Source organism: Mirounga angustirostris, unplaced genomic scaffold (genome assembly GCF_029215605.1).
Source record: "Mirounga angustirostris isolate CCGP_5_RB_7025 unplaced genomic scaffold, mMirAng1.0.hap1 SCAF_10, whole genome shotgun sequence".
Lineage (NCBI taxonomy): Eukaryota > Metazoa > Chordata > Mammalia > Carnivora > Phocidae > Mirounga > Mirounga angustirostris.
In genome coordinates, this window is record NW_026991718.1 from 55,846,520 (window position 1) to 55,865,033 (window position 18,514).

At 46.9% G+C, this 18,514-nt stretch overlaps 1 protein-coding gene across 1 annotated transcript in view; it reads left to right on the forward strand.

The window, feature by feature from the left end:
• The first annotated feature begins 9,468 nt into the window (after positions 1-9,468).
• The window catches only part of SPRED2 (sprouty related EVH1 domain containing 2), a 115,799-nt gene continuing 106,753 nt past the window's right edge, over positions 9,469-18,514 (forward strand). Inside the window, exon 1 of the mRNA XM_045884879.3 lies at positions 9,469-10,154. Coding sequence (XP_045740835.1) covers positions 10,129-10,154 — 26 coding nt within the window. The 5' untranslated portion in view covers positions 9,469-10,128. The remainder of the gene's footprint in view (positions 10,155-18,514) is intronic.

Sequence of the window (18,514 nt, forward strand, 5' to 3'; positions counted from 1 at the left end):
CTGAGGATTTTTTAGGGGGTTACAAAAGAGTATGTTTAATATGATCTTATTTTTTTTTAAGATTTTATTTATTTATTTGACAGAGACACACCGAGAGAGGGAACACAAGCAGGGGGAGTGGGAGAGGGAGAAGCAGGCTTCCCGCGGAGCAGGGAGCCTGACGTGGGGCTCGATTCCAGGACACTGGGATCATGACCTGAGCTGAAGGCAGACGCTTAACGACTGAACCACCCAGGCACCCCTAATATGATCTTATTTTTATTAAAATATACACTGTATAGAGGTGTCTGGGTGGCTCAGTCGGTTAAGCGTCCAACTCATGATTTCGGCTCAGGTCATGATCTCAGGGTTGTGAGATCAAGCCCCACATCAGGCCCTGCGCTGGGCGTGGAGCCAGCTTAAGATTTTCTCTCTCTCCCTCTCCCTCTGCCCCCTCCCCTCACGCGTGCATGCACTCACTCGCTCTCTCTCCCTCTCTTTCTCAAAAATAAATAAATAGAATTTTAAAATAAATAAATTATAAAATATACACTGTGTAATATTACATTAAAATATATACTATATATAGAAAAAGTATATAAAGATACACATTTAAAATATTAACGGGTTCTATCTGGGTGACGGGATTACTAGGATATTATTTTCTTCACTATGCTTTTTTAGGCTTTAAATGTTTGTACAATGTACAGGGCTTACTTTTATAATCATGAATAACAATTGAACAAAACCATTGAGTTTTAACCATCACATGTTACAAGCATATGACATTTGTAATTGCAAGCACACAGAGGCTAGAGGTTCTTATGTTTTTGTAGATTGTCCAGTGTTTAGTTGTTACATGAATAGCAACAAAAACTTCTCAGTCTACAAATGTCAGCAGATAACATCTACAAGAGATGTGTCTAGAAGTCAACTCTATTGGTTAGTTCTCTTCTGCAAGGTGGCAAACCAACCAGGCACCTGCCATTGAAATACTGGGATTTACTTAAAACAGGCAGTGTATACAATGAGTGTGCATTGCATGAATTACTTAGTTTGGCTTCAAGTAACAAGACATTGGTAAAAGTGGCCTAAGCAATAAAGATTTATTGTTTCACATAACATGAAGTCCAGAAGTAGGGGGGTTCCAAATCCAGTTAACTCAATAGCTCAGCAATTTCAGGATTCTGGGTCAGCTCTCCTTCAACTTTGGTGGCTTTCTCCTTCTGGTTAGCACTGAACATCACTGCCTCACACAAGAACTTTTGAAGGCAGGAATGGGAGGGCATTCCCCCCTCATCCATCTCTCTTTTTTCCAGGGATTCAAATCTTTCCCAGAATTGAATTTCCCTAGCAGACATCTTCCTACATTTTATTGGCTACACTGGGACAGTTCAGTGTAAGGAAAAATAGTGTAAAAAAAAACTATAGTCGAAGGAACAAACCAGAGCCACCCCTAAACTAAGAACGGAGAGAGGGATTTCCATTATTTCCCTAGACCAACAGTGTCCAGTAGAATTTAATGTGAGCCACAATGCAAGATCAGCTATGTATACACACACACACACACACACACACATATATCTCCTGAATATCCATATATATTCCTGAGTCAACTTTGGAAAGCTGAAAACAAGTCTTCATTTTCTCTTTCATGAATGAGCTACAACACTGATAAGCAAAATTGCTTCCCATGAGCATAATTAGAAATGCCAAGGGTACATCTGGTAGGATTCCAACAAAGGCACCTTAGTTATGGAACTTGGACTTTGAGTTCCTGAGTTATGGTTTTAGATATGTTTCTGACTATCTGTGTGGTCTTAATGAAGTCCCTTGGCTTATCTGGGCTTATCTATCCCAGCTTCCTCATCTTAAGACAGGTGGTTCTTTAAAATGTCCTTTGAGCTCTAGTACTACAGGATTTTGTACTGCTGTTCAACTTCGGACTTTCCCAGCCCCTTATCTGACACCAGCAAGTCGGGCCAGTGACACATGAAAAGTTACTCAGAAGGGTACTTTCTCTGATGCCACGGGGCAAAATGTACTTTCAGAGGGAAAGAAAGAAGGCAAGCCATAGTGGCCTGCCATTCATTTACTCCGTAAGTATTTATTACAGGACACCCACTAAGTGCCATAGGGACTCTAGACTGAATAAGAGAGAATGAGAAGTAGTCTCCGCTGTCAGTGAGCTTACCGTCTAGTGGGAAGGTAATACAGATAAGTAGATACACAATTGCATAATGTGCAAAGAAGCCAGGACAGAGGAAGATGAGGCCGTTCCTTGGAGCACCAAGCCCCACTGAGGGGAGGTGACAGAACCTCCCTGGAGGAAGTGATACCCAAGGGAGGCCAGGCAGAAAAGGACTTGGTTGGCCCCCTCCTACTACTGTGGGAAACTGCCTGGCCTACAGGGCATCTCACCCTACAATGAATTCGCTTTTCTTCTTTTCTCTGACAGTGCTTTTCTATTCCTTTCTTCAATGGATTTGCCCATATGTGCGTATGTCTGGGATCAGGTGAGAGGACCGCAGAGAAACTCTTGTAGCAAACCTAAGGTAGAAACCTAAGTAGGTTGTAAAAATTATTACAAGTTCCTCTCATCCTTGTGTGCACATCCCTTGCCATATGACTGTGCCACTCTTCTTATCAAGGAGAGTCTAAAAGAAAAAAAAAAGGAGAGTCTAGGGGCACCTAGGTGGCTCAGTTGGTTAAGTGTCTGACTCGGTTTCGGTTCAGGTCATGATCTTAGGGTCGTGAGATCGAGTCCCGCAACAAGCTCTGTGCTGGGCCTGAAATCTGCTTAAGATTCTCTCCCTCTCCCTCTGCCCCTCCCTCTCTGCGTGCTTTCTCTCTTAAAAAAGAAAAAAAAAGGAGAGTCTATTTCCCCACTTCTTGACTCTTGACTCTGGATTAGACATGTGACTTTAGCTAATGGGATATTAACAAATGTGACGCAAACAAAGGCTTGAAAAATGCATGCATTTTGGGGTTTGCCCTCTCTTGCTGAATTGGGAACACTGCCACCATCGCCATATGATCTAATCTGGGCTGGCCTGCTGGAGGATAACAGACCATGTGGAGCAGAGATGAGCTAGTCCAGCTCAGGCCCTAGTTGATCAACCAGCCCACCAATCACCAAGTATATTAGAGACCATCCTAGACCATCCAGCCTCAGCTGAGCTGGCCAAAGCCAAAAGAGCCGCTCAGTCAACAGACCAGAGACTCATGAGAAATAATAAAATGCTTATTGTTTTAAGCCACAAAATTTTGTGGTGATCTGTTATACAACAAAAGCTAACTGATACAGGAACCATATATTACTGTGTTTTGCTTTCCTCTTTTCTCTTTATCTTTCTTTATCCATTCCAAAAAACTTGGTAAAATGGTTTATTAGAGACAGAGTTGCCACAAACATAGGATTTTTCATTTTCTTCCAATTCTAAAAGCTCTGATTTTTTTTTAATTCTCTTTCATTATTAAGCTTCCTTTCTCAGTTATGGTCTTCACAGAAGAAAGGGGGTGGAGAATAAAGGCAAGAAAAATGAGGCATGATGCTAAGAGTGAGGAAACGGGAGATGTGAATTATGGTGGTGATGGTGGGATGGCGACGTCAAAAAGAGAGGTCGCTACAACTCAAACAGTGTTGATTAACTTCCTGGGTGAAGTTTGTTCTATAAAATCAGAATCTCTATGAAACTCCCTGGCATTGACCCCAGATGTCCCTATGTTAAATTGCAAACATTCTAAAATTCCCCTTCTGTTCCATTCCTTAGTTCCTCTCAATCTTTTTCACTATCCAAAATATGGCTTTCTATTTTGGTAGTTAGAATTTTTTTGGCCATAAGTGACAGAAGCCCAATTTGATCTTAAAAGTCCAGATCGTCCTCAAGCTTCAGGCAAGACTGAATCCAGTTGCTCAAATGATGTCCCCAGGGAACTGTCTGTCTCTAGATTCTGCTCTCCTCTGTGTTGGCCTCACTGTATCCCTAAATCCCTGACCTATTTTGTAGGTCCCAAAGTTGAGTGGTGGCAACTGTCAGTTGTGTCTCTCCATCTTGGGGGACCAAGCCCCCCTCCCCTTCCCCACCTGTTACCCTAATTACATTAAAGGCACTAAGATTCATCCAATTTCCCAATACAGAGTCTTGGGGCAGGAGATTGGGAATTGGTATATTTCCTCCCCAAGAGGCATAGGGCTCCTCATGCAAACTGCTGTACCCAGTGACAAGTTTTGCCTACCTGGGGTCTCAGAAAGGGGCCTTTATCAGTCATAAAAGATTCTTTGATGAAGAGGTCAAAAACACAAATGCTTATAGGAGCCAGAAGCCTGACAGACAAGGCAGCGGCCACCCAAAACAATCACTACCAAGCAGGACTTTGGCACTCACAGTTGCCGCATCTTTGGAGTTTTTTCAGGAGCCAAAAATCTTGATTTTTTTTGTGAAATATTCTGATTTTAAACTATTAGCTTGATTTTTTTTTTTTTTTTTTTTTTAAAGCAGGCAAAACAAAACTTGTCTGGGGCTTTATCTGGCCCAGGGGCTATCAGTTTGTGAATGTGGTTTTATGGCCTAAATCCTACAACAATGAATGTCCACTTGCCCCACATTTGCATAACTATGGGGCCACTGCAAAGAAGTGGGACTGACAAAGATCAGCTGCGAACCAGCTACAAAGGTTCCATGACTTCAGGATAGTTGAAGGTCCTTTAGCATGGCCTATGTGGCCTCCCTGACCTGGTTCCTAGCCTTCTCAAGGGCTTGTTACTGCCACACTCCCCCACACTGTTTCACACCTCAAGGCCTTTGTGTTCACTGGGCTATTCCAGAGGCCCTTCTCCCAGTTATCTAACCAACACTCTTACCCCCCTTCAAGATCCAGCTCAAACACCCCTTCCTCCAAAGCCTTCCTTTCCTGGAGCTCTGCTTTCTCTATATGGGCTTATTCCGTGTTTTAGAGGGGTACTCCATTGCCCTAAAGTTTTCTTTACAGGCCTGTTGCCCCACCCAACCTAACCCCTAGAGGGCAGGAACCTAGGTTCATTCACGTCTGTATCCTCATTGCCTCCCAGAGTACCCACACTTTGAGTGGAGATTGGAGGAATGGGCATGCAATTTGAAAAATAAGGAACCTATTTATTGCCTTTCACATGCCAGAAACCCGTTGGCAAAGAACTGGTACTTTTTATTTTGAGAAAATAAGTTGAAACTTGTTTAAGAGAAGGGGGGAAAACCCTCTGCATACTTTCATTTTTAAAATGGCCACATAGTTGTGAAATATTTGTTGCAAAGTATAAGTTTTTATACTTCCTCCGCTTTGGACATAGCTGAGTCTTCTAAGAGTTCTAGAACTAGAGAATGGCTAAACTGACTCGTTGCACTAGCCTTTCTCCCCAGCCTCAAAGGTCGCCAGGGCACTTAACAGTCAGGGATGTTTGCTGCCTCAAAGGGAAGAGAGAACCAGCTCTTGCGAATGAAACAGCACTTCAAAAGAGGCGGCGGCCTATGTAGGGAGAGGGAGCAGCCACGGTCGAAAGACCCTTTGAGTAATCCGCTCTGAAACTGACTGAGGCTGGTAGAGGTGTAAACTGAAACTCCAGAGGCTAACCCTAAGCGGTTACATTTTCTCCACCAGGTTTCCCAGCCCTGTCACTCACTCCTGCTGGCTTTCTCTCCCTCCCCAACGCGCGCGCACACACACACACATTTTGGTGGACTGCTGCACTTGACATTGAGCCTGTCTCCTACCTGAAGTGGGGCACCTCGGAAAGCAGCGAGGTTGGCCTTTCATTCATAATATATGACCTCAAGGGAGGAGGGAGGCACGGACAAGAGCCTTTCATCTCTGCTACTTAAAATCCCAGCAGTGCAGCAGAAAGGGAAAATGAGCTGGGAGTGAGCTGCATCGGGGCATGAAGTATGGCACGATAACGGTACGAGCGAGCGCGTCAGCGGCCCGCCCGCCGGCTATTTATACCATGTAGATTATGCAATCTGGCTCCAGCCATTCATGCCCCGACTGGGACGCCCCGCGCCGGGGGAGGGGGGCGGGGGGCACCATTCCCGGGCGCCGGGTCAGTTTCTAAGTTTGCATCATCCCCTTTATTACGAGAGCTTGGGTTTCCATTCCTGCCGGCTGGTCTTGGGAGAGACAGCTGGGCTACAAACTCACTTGGCACACACCGGCACACACGACCGCTTACTTAAACATAATAAAGGCACCGGGACGCCGAGGCGCTGCCGAGCAGCGCGCGGGGCTGGGCTCCGGGCAGACCGGAAGGAACTGATAAACCGAGCGCTAATGATACCCGCTCCCTCCCCCGTCGGAAGTGTCCTCTGAGCGCCGGTCATTGAGAAATACCGAAGGGGCAGAATGGGGGTGAGGTGAGGACAGGCCTGGGCCGCAGCTGCGCGCGCCTTGCGGAGCGGGGAGCGAGGGCGCCGCGGCAATGGGGGATTCGGCCGGCCGGGCCGGTTCGCACGAACCTTAGGGCACAACTGGGTCCTCCCCAAATCACCCCAGCTGGGCGCGCGCCCCTCTGGGGGTTGGGGGGGAGTGATTTATCAGATCCCACTTCCAAACCCACCCCGGGGAGATATACACTCGCGGCCCCTACCGGACCCAAATAAGGTGGCAGGACGCAGAGAAGGGGCGAAGGACACGAAAGAGAGCCGGTTGCGGAGAAAGAAAAAATGTCCGCTTCTCTCGGCGCCCGTGCCGGGCGGTAGGGAGCGGGGGACGCGGCCGGCTTCCGAGTGAAACCAGACCTGCGGGTCTACTGAGCATGCCCGTTCCGTGGCCGCCGAGGGTCGCTCCGGTTCCGCGCTCCGGGCTTTCCAGGCGGCTGGCGGAAGGACCCGGGTGGGGGTGCTTCCCCGCCCCCGACTCTGGCTTGGGGGCGGGTAGGCGGGGGTCCTGCTGGGGGCTACGCTGGGTGTGCGTGAAGTTGTGAGAAGATCGACTCTACTTTTGAAGCTGTACGATCTCACTCTGAGTCGACACCCTTGAATCGATCGTGTTCAGAGCTGCCCGCCCCCTGTTTTGCTGGTTGTGGGGGAGAGACACGGATGTGGGTATTTAGCTCTTTCAGTAATGTCATTAAATTAAAGCCCTAAATCCGTGATACCCGCTATTCTGGTAACAATTTAGTAGACTTTGATAATACCCTGATATTCAGATCAATAAACATATCTGAGTTATTCGCCCAAATACCACCATTTATTCGATGGAGCTGCAGGAGTCGCAGTAATTGATGGGGAAGACCAAGAGGTGACCTGCTAAGAACATTTCCATTAAAAAGCCCCTTTTGGGTGATGAACGAGGCAGAAGAGAACTGAAAGGATTTCTTTAAAAGAACATGACGGAACTGAGTGAAGGAGGGTGGCATTTAGTAATACAATTGGCTACAGAGGAGAAAGGGTTGCCATTCATCTAGTTGCAGTGCGCTGCTTAACACAGTACGTTCGCTGTAGCCATTCATTCTTCCCAGCAGCCCTATGTTGTGGGTATTATCCTGACACTACAGGTGTTTTACCCAAGGCTCAGAGAACCTAAGGACCTGCTGGAATTTGGCATCAGGACATCCAAGTGGGGAGCTGGTGACTCCTGGACTTTAGAATGTTTTCCTTTGCTCCTCTGCTGCCTGGTCTGCCATCTGGGGCAGTCATTCACTGCTATTAGCAGGGAGCTGGATGAATGAGTGGTGATGACACGGATTCACTTGCCTACCTGTAGAAACTAATAATCAACTTACCTGCCACCTTGCCATTTGGGCACTCTGAAACTGGAGGGTGGAGCCATAGAGATGCCCATTGGGTGGAAAATTTTGACATGGACAAATATCTGTTCCTGCAAGTTCAGGAATGACTGAGTGGGATCTCTTTCAGCACCTCCAGGAGAAAAGCAATGACCAAAGGTGAGAACTGGATAGACGCCTTTGCCTTATGGGGATTTAGAGAACAATGAGATGCTCCTTTGTTCACTGCTTTCTCAGAGACTCTCAATGGCCTCAAAACCTGAGAAAGACAAGATTGTCCTTGTTATCCCTGTTTTATAAAGAAACTGAAGGAATGCTAAAAGTCTCACTCAAGGTCTCAGGCCTGCTAGGAAAAAAACAAACCCAGGTGTTTCTCCCTTGTCTAGTTCCCTTTTCAGCACTACACACCAGCACTCAGCATCAAAGGTGAGTGAACCCCAATCCATGTCCACAAAGATCATGGTTGTGATAGGCATGAAGCCTAGGGTAAACCACTCGTTTCTCCTTGACTCAAGGTGATACTGTTACTATCTTTGGAACACTTGTGGCTCTCCAAATGCATACATATACCCTTTAGGTATACTACATTTGAGGCATATATTTAATTTCTTAATTTGTTCAGTGGCTGCTATTTGGTTAAAATCTCAGCATGTTCTCTTGGCACATTCAGTGGGGTGGAAAAATGTACTGTGCTTGGAGAGCAGGAAAGGGCAGGGACTCTACCTCTTGCTCTCTTGCAAGACCCCCCGAAGGAAATACTGAACAGCTATGTAATTTGTGGGACCCACCGCAAGTAAAAGTGTGGAGCCCCTTGTTCCAACACTATAAAAAATCTCAAAACTGCAACAGCCAAACATCAAACCAAGTAAAGATCCCTGTGCAACTGCATGCCAAGGAAGCCAGCCTTACCCATTGCCCAGACAGTGCTGCTTTGGAGAGTATGGGCCCACTCAGCCCCGTGGTCCCGGGGCCAAAACAAGAAAAATCATTTAAAGACAAACTGGGGGGGGGGGAGGGGTGATCCAGAAGCTCTCTATCTCCTCATCTGTGCAAAAGCCCACTGGGCTGGTAACCCCTGGCCCAGTAACTATGGCCTTCAAGGGTCTGGGACAAGAGCCATCCTCCAACACGAGAGTGGTTTACTAAATAATTTTTTAAATGTATTTGGGTTTACCTTTTAATCCGAAGAAGTCCATCATTTCTACTGAAATGCAAACGTTTCTGGGCTGTGTTGGATTTGCCTTTTTTTTTTTTTTTTAATGTACGATTCCTCGAAAATGCCCCCTCCACTAGCAAGACAAAACAGATCACAAGATTCATGAGCAATTGAAAAGCCTCTGCCATTCAGAACCTTGGCAAAACACCTGTGCCGTCCCCACCCTCCCGCAGAACTGTGGAGGGTAGTTGGGTCCTCTGAGCCCAAACACCCCTCTGGGCCTCCCCTCAACTCAGCGTCTCCGCCCCCGTCCCCCACCATTTTTAATCCAGGGGTTTGGATGGAGGGAGGGAACCAAACTGGAGCCAGATGTGTGCGAGTCCCCGGCTCCTGCCTCCTCCCTCTTCTCCGGCTTCTTAAAACCCGGAGCGTTGGCGAAAAAGGATCCGGAGCCACACAGACGCCGCACAAACAACTCCGCTCCGAGGCTCCTCCGGGAGTGGAAGCCAGGAGGGAGGGGGAAAGGAAGCCGAGCATGCTCAGTAGGCGGGACAAAGTTTTTTTTTTTTTTCTCCCTTTTTTTTTTCTTTCGGTCGCAAGTAGGAAGCTTTTTGCACTCCACCACCTCTGGCCGCTGGGAAGACGTCATCGCTTCCGCCCTACTTCCTCCTCCTGTTGGCGGCGGTGAGAATCCAATATGGAGTAAATCGGTGGAGTCGAGAGATGGGGCTCGGACGGGGCGCCCTGCACCGCCTCCCAGGCGCACCTCCCCCGGCCGCCGACCGCTCCCCGGAACCGTGATTGGCCAGGCCCCCGGGGGCGACCCCGGACCGAGCCCCCACCCGCGGCTGGCCCTCCTCTCCTCCTCCTCTCAGCAGTCCCCGCCGCTCCACGGCGCGCTTGTTTTTCTCCTCGTCTCCCCCACCGCCGTCCCCTGCCCAAATCTCTCCCCCTCTGCTCGCTGCCGAGCCTCCGGAGCCCCTCCTGCCGAGCCCCGGGCGCTGCGGCGCTCACTCCTCCCGCAGCTTGCCTTTGCACCCCTTCCCTAAACCTCACCCCGCGCTCCTATCGCCTGCTTCCCCTTCTGCCTTCTGCGGCGCCCCTTCATCTCTCGCCGCTCCCCCTCCCCAACCAAATCAGGCGATCTCCGGAGATGTGAAGAAGGGGGGTGAGCGGACAGGAAGATGAAGGGAGCAAAGCTGCCCGCCGCGGGACAGGCGTCTAGGTGAACAGGAAAATGACCGAAGAAACACACCCGGACGAGTAAGTTTGGCCGCGGGGTGGGACGAGGGTGCCCCGCGGGGGCAGCGTGGGGGACGGGGCTGAGGACGCAGGCGGGGACGCTGCTTGGGTGAACTTGGCGTGGGGTGCAGCTACTAGCCGGCCTGTGGGCTTTGGGATGCAAGATTCCCCGCCTTGTTGTTGAAGTGAGGAGGGGGCAAAGACTGCTGAGGGCCGGCGGGGGCGCGCCTTGAGTCGGCGGGCTGGTGGCCGCGGCGGGGGCCAAGGGCGCGCGGGTGACCTCGGGGCGGTCCCCGCTCCTTCGGGGACTCACAAACACTCCCTCCCCCCCGAAATCTTCCGCGGCCGGAGCGAAAGACCTGACACCCCCGCTCCGGCTTCCTGGGGTCGGTGGGTTTTCACATAGTGACTTTGTGACTCCTGCCCCGCCGCTCGCCCCCCGGTCCCTTAGGGAGCCCACTGGGGCCCAGGCTCCGCCATTTCGTTTTCTTGAATCGCTCTCATTTGCATACCACATTTTCATTCATAAAAAACACGGCGGAGCGAGGGGAGGACTGGGCGCGGGCTGCGCGGGGGTCTGCGTGAGCCGGGATCCCAAGGCAGGTCGCGGTGCGGGAGCCGCCGGAGGGGTCCCGCGGCGCGTGTGAGCGTGTGTGCACGCGCTTTGGGGCTCGGGATAGGCGCCCCGCGGGATCGGGGCCGCTCGGGGGCGGATCCGAGTCGTGTGCTGCGGGGGCGGGCGGGAGCGTGTGGGGCAATGTGCTGCGGGCCAGTGTGTGTGTGTGTGTGTGTGTGTGTGTATCTGTGTGCGAGTGTGTGTGCGCGCGTGCACAGGCATGCGTGCCCGGCCCGCGGGCCCGAGGGGAACAATGCTCGGGGCGCTCCGCAGCGGAGGGGCTCCGGGGCTGACCCGCCGCCCTCCGCGGGATCGGTGCCGTTTTCCAGCCCCCGTCCAAGGTGAGGCTCCCTCCAGCCTCGCGGCCTCGGAATCGGGTTTGGCTTTCTCTCACCCCCGCCCGAGGCGTTTCCAATCAGGGGAGAAGCGGAGGCAGGGCTCCTGGGCCCGGCGCCTGAGGTCGTCGGCTTCGGGTCCGAGTGATCACCGCACGGCGGCCGACGCCGCTGTTCAGTGGCTGTGCCCGCCACCAGCCACTTTTTTTTTTTTTTTTTTTTTTTGTGAATAAGACGCTCTCCTTTATTGTCACATGATATCCCTCCCCTGCACATTCATAAATCCGGAGCCTGCTTCGGCTCCTTTCATTCAGACCTGCCATTAGCTAAGGTAGCAGTGGCGCTGGCTTGGGCGCAAAGAGCAGGTTGGTAGCCGCTGGGACGCACCGTGGGGGGAGGCCCAGAGAGCGTGTCTGAGGGGTCGTGAGGGCTGCGAGTATCTGCTCTCGAGGCCCGGGGTCTCTTGCCCCTGCGAGCATTGACAAGTCAGTGCAGAAAGGGGAAGTGACTCAGGGCTGGGTGACGGGGAGGGCTTTTCTTGCAGCAGGTGACAGAATGCTGTGCTCTACTCTTAAGAATCTACTTCACTTTTTTTTTTTTTTTTTTTAATGCCCCTTTATCCTTTGGCGTCTGCTGTTGCCAGGCTGGGCGGGAGAGGGTGTTGAGAGGGTTGGTGTTTAGGAAAGGGAATTTCCTTCCTGTGGTCCCCAGGGATCTTTGACTGCTGTAACCCCTGGTCTGCCAGACACCCGCAGCTGGAGAGCATGCCGCCTGGTGTGCATGTCGCTGCGGTCCCACCACCTGTGCTGGTCTTTTTAAACATTTTGCTTTGCCTTCATAGAGTGTATCTTGAAATGATAAAATGGAAAAAAAAAGTTGCTCTTTTGGGGAAGAAGTATGCTGCTGGGCCTTGCCCCCATTCGGACTTGACTAATAGACAAGTGGTTTTATAGGTCCTCCCTTGTCCTTGCACACACAAATAGCAGAGTAGCAGGGAGGGTCGGTTGCCTTGCTCTGGACTTCGGGATTCTTGTTGGAGATTGGTTCCACTTGCCCTACATTGGGTTCCTTGGCTCCATCCCTTGGGAATACTGGCCTGGCCTCTCCCTTTTCACCCGCAGCATGTCAGCTTTGCATCCTACCCCATCTGATAGCCAAAGCAAAAGGATTTGGGGTGGAATCACCAGCAAGAAATGACTATGTCTGCTTCATGCTTTCCGAGCAAGTTCAGCATGGAACTGGCCGCCCCGACTGCTGTCAGAAGCCCAGTTGAGACAATGGGTATTTGAGGACAGGTTCTGGTTTCAGTTAGAGAATCAGAAAGCTGTGGCGCTTTAGCCCAGTGCAGAAGTGGCCTTCCCGGGATTACTTTTAATGTAATGACCTTGGCATGAGACATGAAATGTAAGCCCATAAGAACATGGGCTGCATGGGCTGTAAACTGCCATTTGTGGACACTGTCCATTATATTATTCAAGTTCTTATGTAATGACCCATCTGAAAAATTCCTTTTAAATGTTAATGCTTGGAAGAAGGTTTCTCTCTGGGTTGCAGAGCTTGCTGTGATTGCCTTTTTGTTGATGGGGTTTTTGCAACCACTGTCTGGAAGCTCAGAGCTAAAATTATTGCTTGATTACAGTAGTCATAGTTAGCCTAGCTTTTGCTAGATTTATTTACCCCTCCTCTAGTATGAATTTTGATCTTTTATCTTCTTTTCTGATGGCTTTATGTTTGAAGTCCTACAGATACCTTTTGGAAGTAGACAAGGTGTGTTACAAATAAAGCAATTTGGTGACTTCAAATTGGGGACCTACAGAGGAAGTAGTTATACCTTAGGTAGAATAGATTTTCTTGATAGTCCATATTTAAGGCTTTTATTAAATGGTACAGATATATAATTAATATGCTTAGCCTCAGAATACAGTAAGTCAGAATCTTGCAACAGGCAAAATAGTGCCTAATTTTAAAAAATAATAAATGTTTGTCTTCTCATGCTCTTTTCCATGTCGATTTAAAACTTCTCTAATAAATATATGATAATTCAGGAAAGCTTGTCTGCTCTTTTTGCTGACTGTCCTAAAAAATAGCTTCCATACGGAAAATACTCTGACCCTTCTCCTCTGATCCCACTCCAGCTACAAATGCATGTTAAGATTTACAATTCTACAGATTTTTTTAAATAATTTAAAAGTAAAAAGCATCTCCCCCTCTCATGCTCTCTCTCTCTCTCATTCTTTCTCTCAAATAAATAAATTAAAAAAATCTTTAAAAAAATAAAAATAAAAGTAAAAAGCATCAACAAACTATTGAAAATTATCTTTTGTATGTAAGAGTGGAAAAATTTTTTTGATCATATGCATTTTGTCTGTATCTTCAAAGCATTTGATTATGGTCATGAATGATTTGGAAATTTGTTGACAAAATGAAGAAACCCTTCTCAAGTGAGCTTAACACAGGAGAAATGAGCCTACCATTTAGCTATTCTGTTCCTCTCATATACTCTTCTCAGCAACACATATCTTGCTGAGAGTGGACTTGTAAGCTTTGTTCTTAGTCATGTTTTTCCTACTGTTGAAAGGTCTTCCATTAAACAAAAAAAACTTAAATATTTTTACTGAGCCATTTCAAAGAAATTAGACATCAGAATTTCTTATATCTAAATACTTGAGCTTACTTCCCAGAAGATGAGAATACTCTTCCATGAAACCATAATACCGTCATCACACTTTACAAAATTAAGTCATTCCCGTTGTCTTTGACATTCAGCCCAACTGACTGAAAAATGTCTTTTACAACAGTCATTTCAGCAAGGTGCCAATTAAAGATCCTGAGTTAAATGCATTTAACTTAAACTTAAGGCTCAAGGCTCAGCCATTTGCTCACTTTCCGATCTAAGGCAAGTTACTTACCTTTCACCTTGTTTTAATCTGAGTGAATAAAATGGGAGTGAATTTTAGCAATTTCATGGAGTTGCTGTGAAAATTATATGAGATATCCTATGTATAGCTTACCGTTGAGCACCAAGCATAAATCAGGTGTCTGGTGTTGGCTCTTAGCAGGGCACTGGGATAGGTTTCTTAGAGGCTCAGCTTGTTAATTTTCAAATAATCCTATGAAGAAGGAGTTACCCCATTTATTTTATTATTATTTAAAAGATTTTATTCATTCACTCATTCATTATTTAGAGTGCACACGCAAGAGTGGTGGGGAGGGGCTGAGGGAGAGACTCTCAAGCAGACTCCCTGCTGAGCACAGAGCCCCGTGTGGTGTGGGCTGATCCCACCACCCTGAAATCACGACCCTGAGATCATGACTTGAGTTGAAATCAAGAGTCAGAGGCTTAACTGACTGAGCCACCCAGGTGCCCTGGAGTTACCCTATTTAACTGATGAGGAAGCTTAAGTTGCTTGCCTAAGACAGCAAACATTTTTTTTTATAGCATTTTACTCATTAGTCTTCTCAGTAGTCCTCTGAGGTAGATAGGGTATTATTACCTCCATTTATATACCGGGCTGGACACAAATACACAGTCGGACAGCAAAACCCTCAGGGGAAACTGAGGTCCAGAGAAGATGAGTAACTTGTCCAAGGTCATATCATTAGTAAATGAAGGAGCTAGGCTTTGACTCCAGCCACCTGGCCCAGGAAGGACTGTTTTTAACCACTGTGAGGTACTTTCTCAGGAGAGGACAGGCTGGCCAGCCTTAGTCATTCTGACTTCCGAGCTCACACTGTTTCTGTCAGTCATGCTGTCCTTGATTCTTTTGAATTGGTGACAGTCTGTCATTGCCATAATTTTTTCTGCTTCCTTTATCTTCTCTGAAATTGCTGAGGCACATACTGAATTAAAGTGAATTTAAATAAACTTGGGCTTGAGAATTCTGTGATACACCTTAAGATAATAGGAGTGTGAATTCAAGAGTTGGTTATTCCTGGATGGTAGCTGTACGTTCGTTGAAATAACGGTTGTAGAAATTAGACCTGGTAAAACAAATAGTGATCCAGGTTCTTCGCATTAGCCTTTAAAAAGGGAAGTTTCTACTCCATAGGAATAGAATCCTTAAATGCTAAAAACATGGAGTTGGCTATGCAGAATTGGAATCTTGGTCCATTCCTCAGAAGATGTTGAAAGCAAGACAAAACACTTGGAAAGACCTTAACAAAATTTTGTAAGCCAGGACATTGTCATTGTATAAAGTTAAGTGCCTACTTCGAGGCCGTACATCTTTCTAGGTGGTGGGCTTTCACTTCTCTCCATCTGCTAGGCTTGTTTTCACGAGGATTTAGCAAATGCTCCCTCCTTTCTAGCTATAGCTGATCCCCTCTGCTTTCCACTTCCTTTAACCAAATAAAATACATAAAAGTGAATCAGTACAAATATCAAAACTGTTCTGCCTCAACAATCGGCTTACTCATGCTCTTTATTCTGGAATTTTCTTTCTTCCTTCCCTTCAACAAGTTAATTTCTGCTCATTCCCCCTTCCCACCAGTTCTGCGGCCATTCCTTTTATGAGATCCTCCTAGTCTTTCCTCCCCTCCACTCTTCACGTCAAAACTGAGGACTCTTTATAGCATTTTCCCCCACAGTGTATGTCAGTTCTCACCATTTAGAGTTGGGCTTATACCCAGCTAGATTCTTACCAGAATATGAGCTTCTTGGATTCAGGATCACCTCTCAACTGCTTAGTTTTCTAGTTGTTGGCCCAATACCATTGGGCACATTATGGTTGTTTAATAAATGTCTGTTGAATTAAAAAATGGATTTAATTATTTTAAAATGCTTTGTCCCTACCAACGAATACAATAATGATAATTGTTGTATTTGGTTAACTTAGTGTGTATAAGCCCCCTCTGAGAAACTCCGCGTTCACATGAAACCCTTACCACATCTTGTGGGACTTGGGTGCAGCACTGTCTTGGTAGTGGTGATCTGTGATTGACAGCTCAAAACCATTTTGATTCCAATCACTGTTGTGGGAGTTGGGAAGTGGAAGATCTTGACTGCAATAAGCCAGGGCCTGTGTTTCTGCCTCTGCAGGAGAATCTCTGCGGAAATCACAATATTAACAATTTGCAGTAGCTGTGGGGTTCTGATGGAGTCTCAGCACTCGAAGTGAGAGACAGCTGTGCTGATGAACACCAATATTGGCATAGTTCCTGTATTACCGGGCTGGACACAAATACACAGTCGGACAGCAAAACCCTCAGAAACTGAACAAGATGATAAAAGAGGCAGAGCAGCAAGTTTTGGTGTGTGGTTTTTTTTTTGGCTTGATTTCTCAAGTAAATTGGGCTGGTTTAGTTTGTTTGTTTTGAGACCCAGTCATATTGATAAACTCTTGTAAACACTTCTTTTTAATCAATATGTAAGGCTAGAACATTGATGATTTTTTAAGGCATTTTCAAGGGCCTGTGGTCACTGGAGTAGAAGGAATATTTTGCACTGGTGCACACAGTGCCCCGTGGAGCAAAAAGCGTTTTCTGTGCGCTCACCCTGGGCGGGCATGAAGCATTGTTACTGCAGCTTGGTATGTGTCTCGTGTCATGGGAAGGAAGTCAGACCAGGATCTTAGTAACATACTTGATAGTAACTGGCATAAGAGTTCACTCAAGTACCAACTGTTTTATAACCAATTTCTCTGGCAAACTCTGTCAGCAGTGTGTTCACATGGGGCATGTGGTACACAAGACAGCAAATTGTGCGTGTCATTTATGCTACTCTCAAAGGGTAGTTTAATATTTATTTAAACACAAAATACCTGCTTTTGCACTCACTTCAGAGCACAGAGGTGAAGAAATGGATTCTGACTTCATCCTGGCATTCAGAGCTGGCGATTGAAGGGATTAGAACACGGGCAGCTTCTGAAATGTATGGTTTTGTCTCCTGTGTGTACTGATATATAATTTTTCAAATCTGGTTGTTTTCATTCTTAGATATATTCCCTGTGGTCCATTCCTAAGTGCTTAAACTTAATTATCAGGTTAAGTTTTTTAATTGTCTTTCCTAGTTCATCTGGCAATGACATCTTTGTCTCTTCGTTTTCATTACTTATTCCCCTTCTTTTTCTCCTTGCATTGCTTTGGCTCCGGCTTCCAGTATTGATTTTTCAGATAAGCACTACTTAGTTTGTATTTGCATCCCACCCTGAGAATGCACAAAGAAGGTTAGCTGCCCTTCTGGTGTTGGGAATAATAGCTTATTAAGCCTTATGCCCATAGTCTTACAGAGTGCTGAGCCCATAGTAGGCTTTCTGCAAATGTTTATTGATTGATTAAAGCAAATATTCATTAATTGAAAAGTAATTTTACCTTATATCAAAATATAAACTATTATTCTTACTGTACCTACATCCAAAAAGATTTTGAGGTTGCCTTTTCAAAACGTCCAAGGAGGGGCAGACTGCCATGATGGTTTTGGGGTCATACCGTGCTTCTGTCCTCTACTGACCAAGGGCCCCTGGCAGGTGTTCTAAGCCAGGAGCCCTGGGTTAATGTAAGTGAAGCTCACTCTGCTGTCTAATTCATAGGCTGTTAAAAAGTGAAAATGAAATCATGAAGGTAAAGCATTTCAGCACAGTGCCTGATGAATTGGGAATTCAGTGGGACTCACCCACCTCCAGGGTCTCATATCATGTAGCAAGGTAGGATTTATTTTCAGAATTTACAAGGTAGAGGATATCCATTCGCAATATTTTACCTTCACAGCAACCTTTTGAGTCAAGGAACAAGATTCTCACTTTAGGCCTGTAAGAGCTGAAGTGACCTGCCCAAGGGGGTTTCTAGGAGGAGAATTAGAGCCTCGAAGTCATGTTCTGCTTTTTATTTGGCTTTCGGGTACCGTGCTGGTGGGACCTAGAGTAGCACTTGAGTTGGTGCTGTAATATCAGTAATGCCCGCTGACTATTGGCCCTTTTTACTCAGTGATCCTCGTTGGCTGTCTTTTTGAGATTTCATGTCTTACAGAAGCTGGCCTCCTCTCTTACTGTCATTGTACTTACCTGTAGCGGTAGCATCCTTGGCTTTCTTGCCATTCCTGTCTGTGGTCCAGAAATCCTATCACCAGTGTCATTCAGATTGTTCCCAAGAGTCAATAGGCTTGGTATGGGTTGGGTTGGTGTGGGGGAGGGTTGGCTGAAGGTTCCCTGAGGAGTGAGTTTTTGTCTCCTCGCATGCCCTGTTGGTGTTTATGTTTTATATTTTCAGCCAAGAAACAACGTGAATGTTAGATCAGGGGTTTAATTTAATCATCAGCATCCCAGGAATTTTACTCATTTTTATAGATCTTTAAAGTTGCAAAGTGTGAATATAGTCTTCATAGAGTAATTAAATCTTTCTCCTTCACTTAATAGGTTAAATCAAATCTGTGATTTTTCTCAGACTCAAATTCCAAAACGGGTCTGCTCTGCCAGTAGAGTATGCATTGGCTCAGT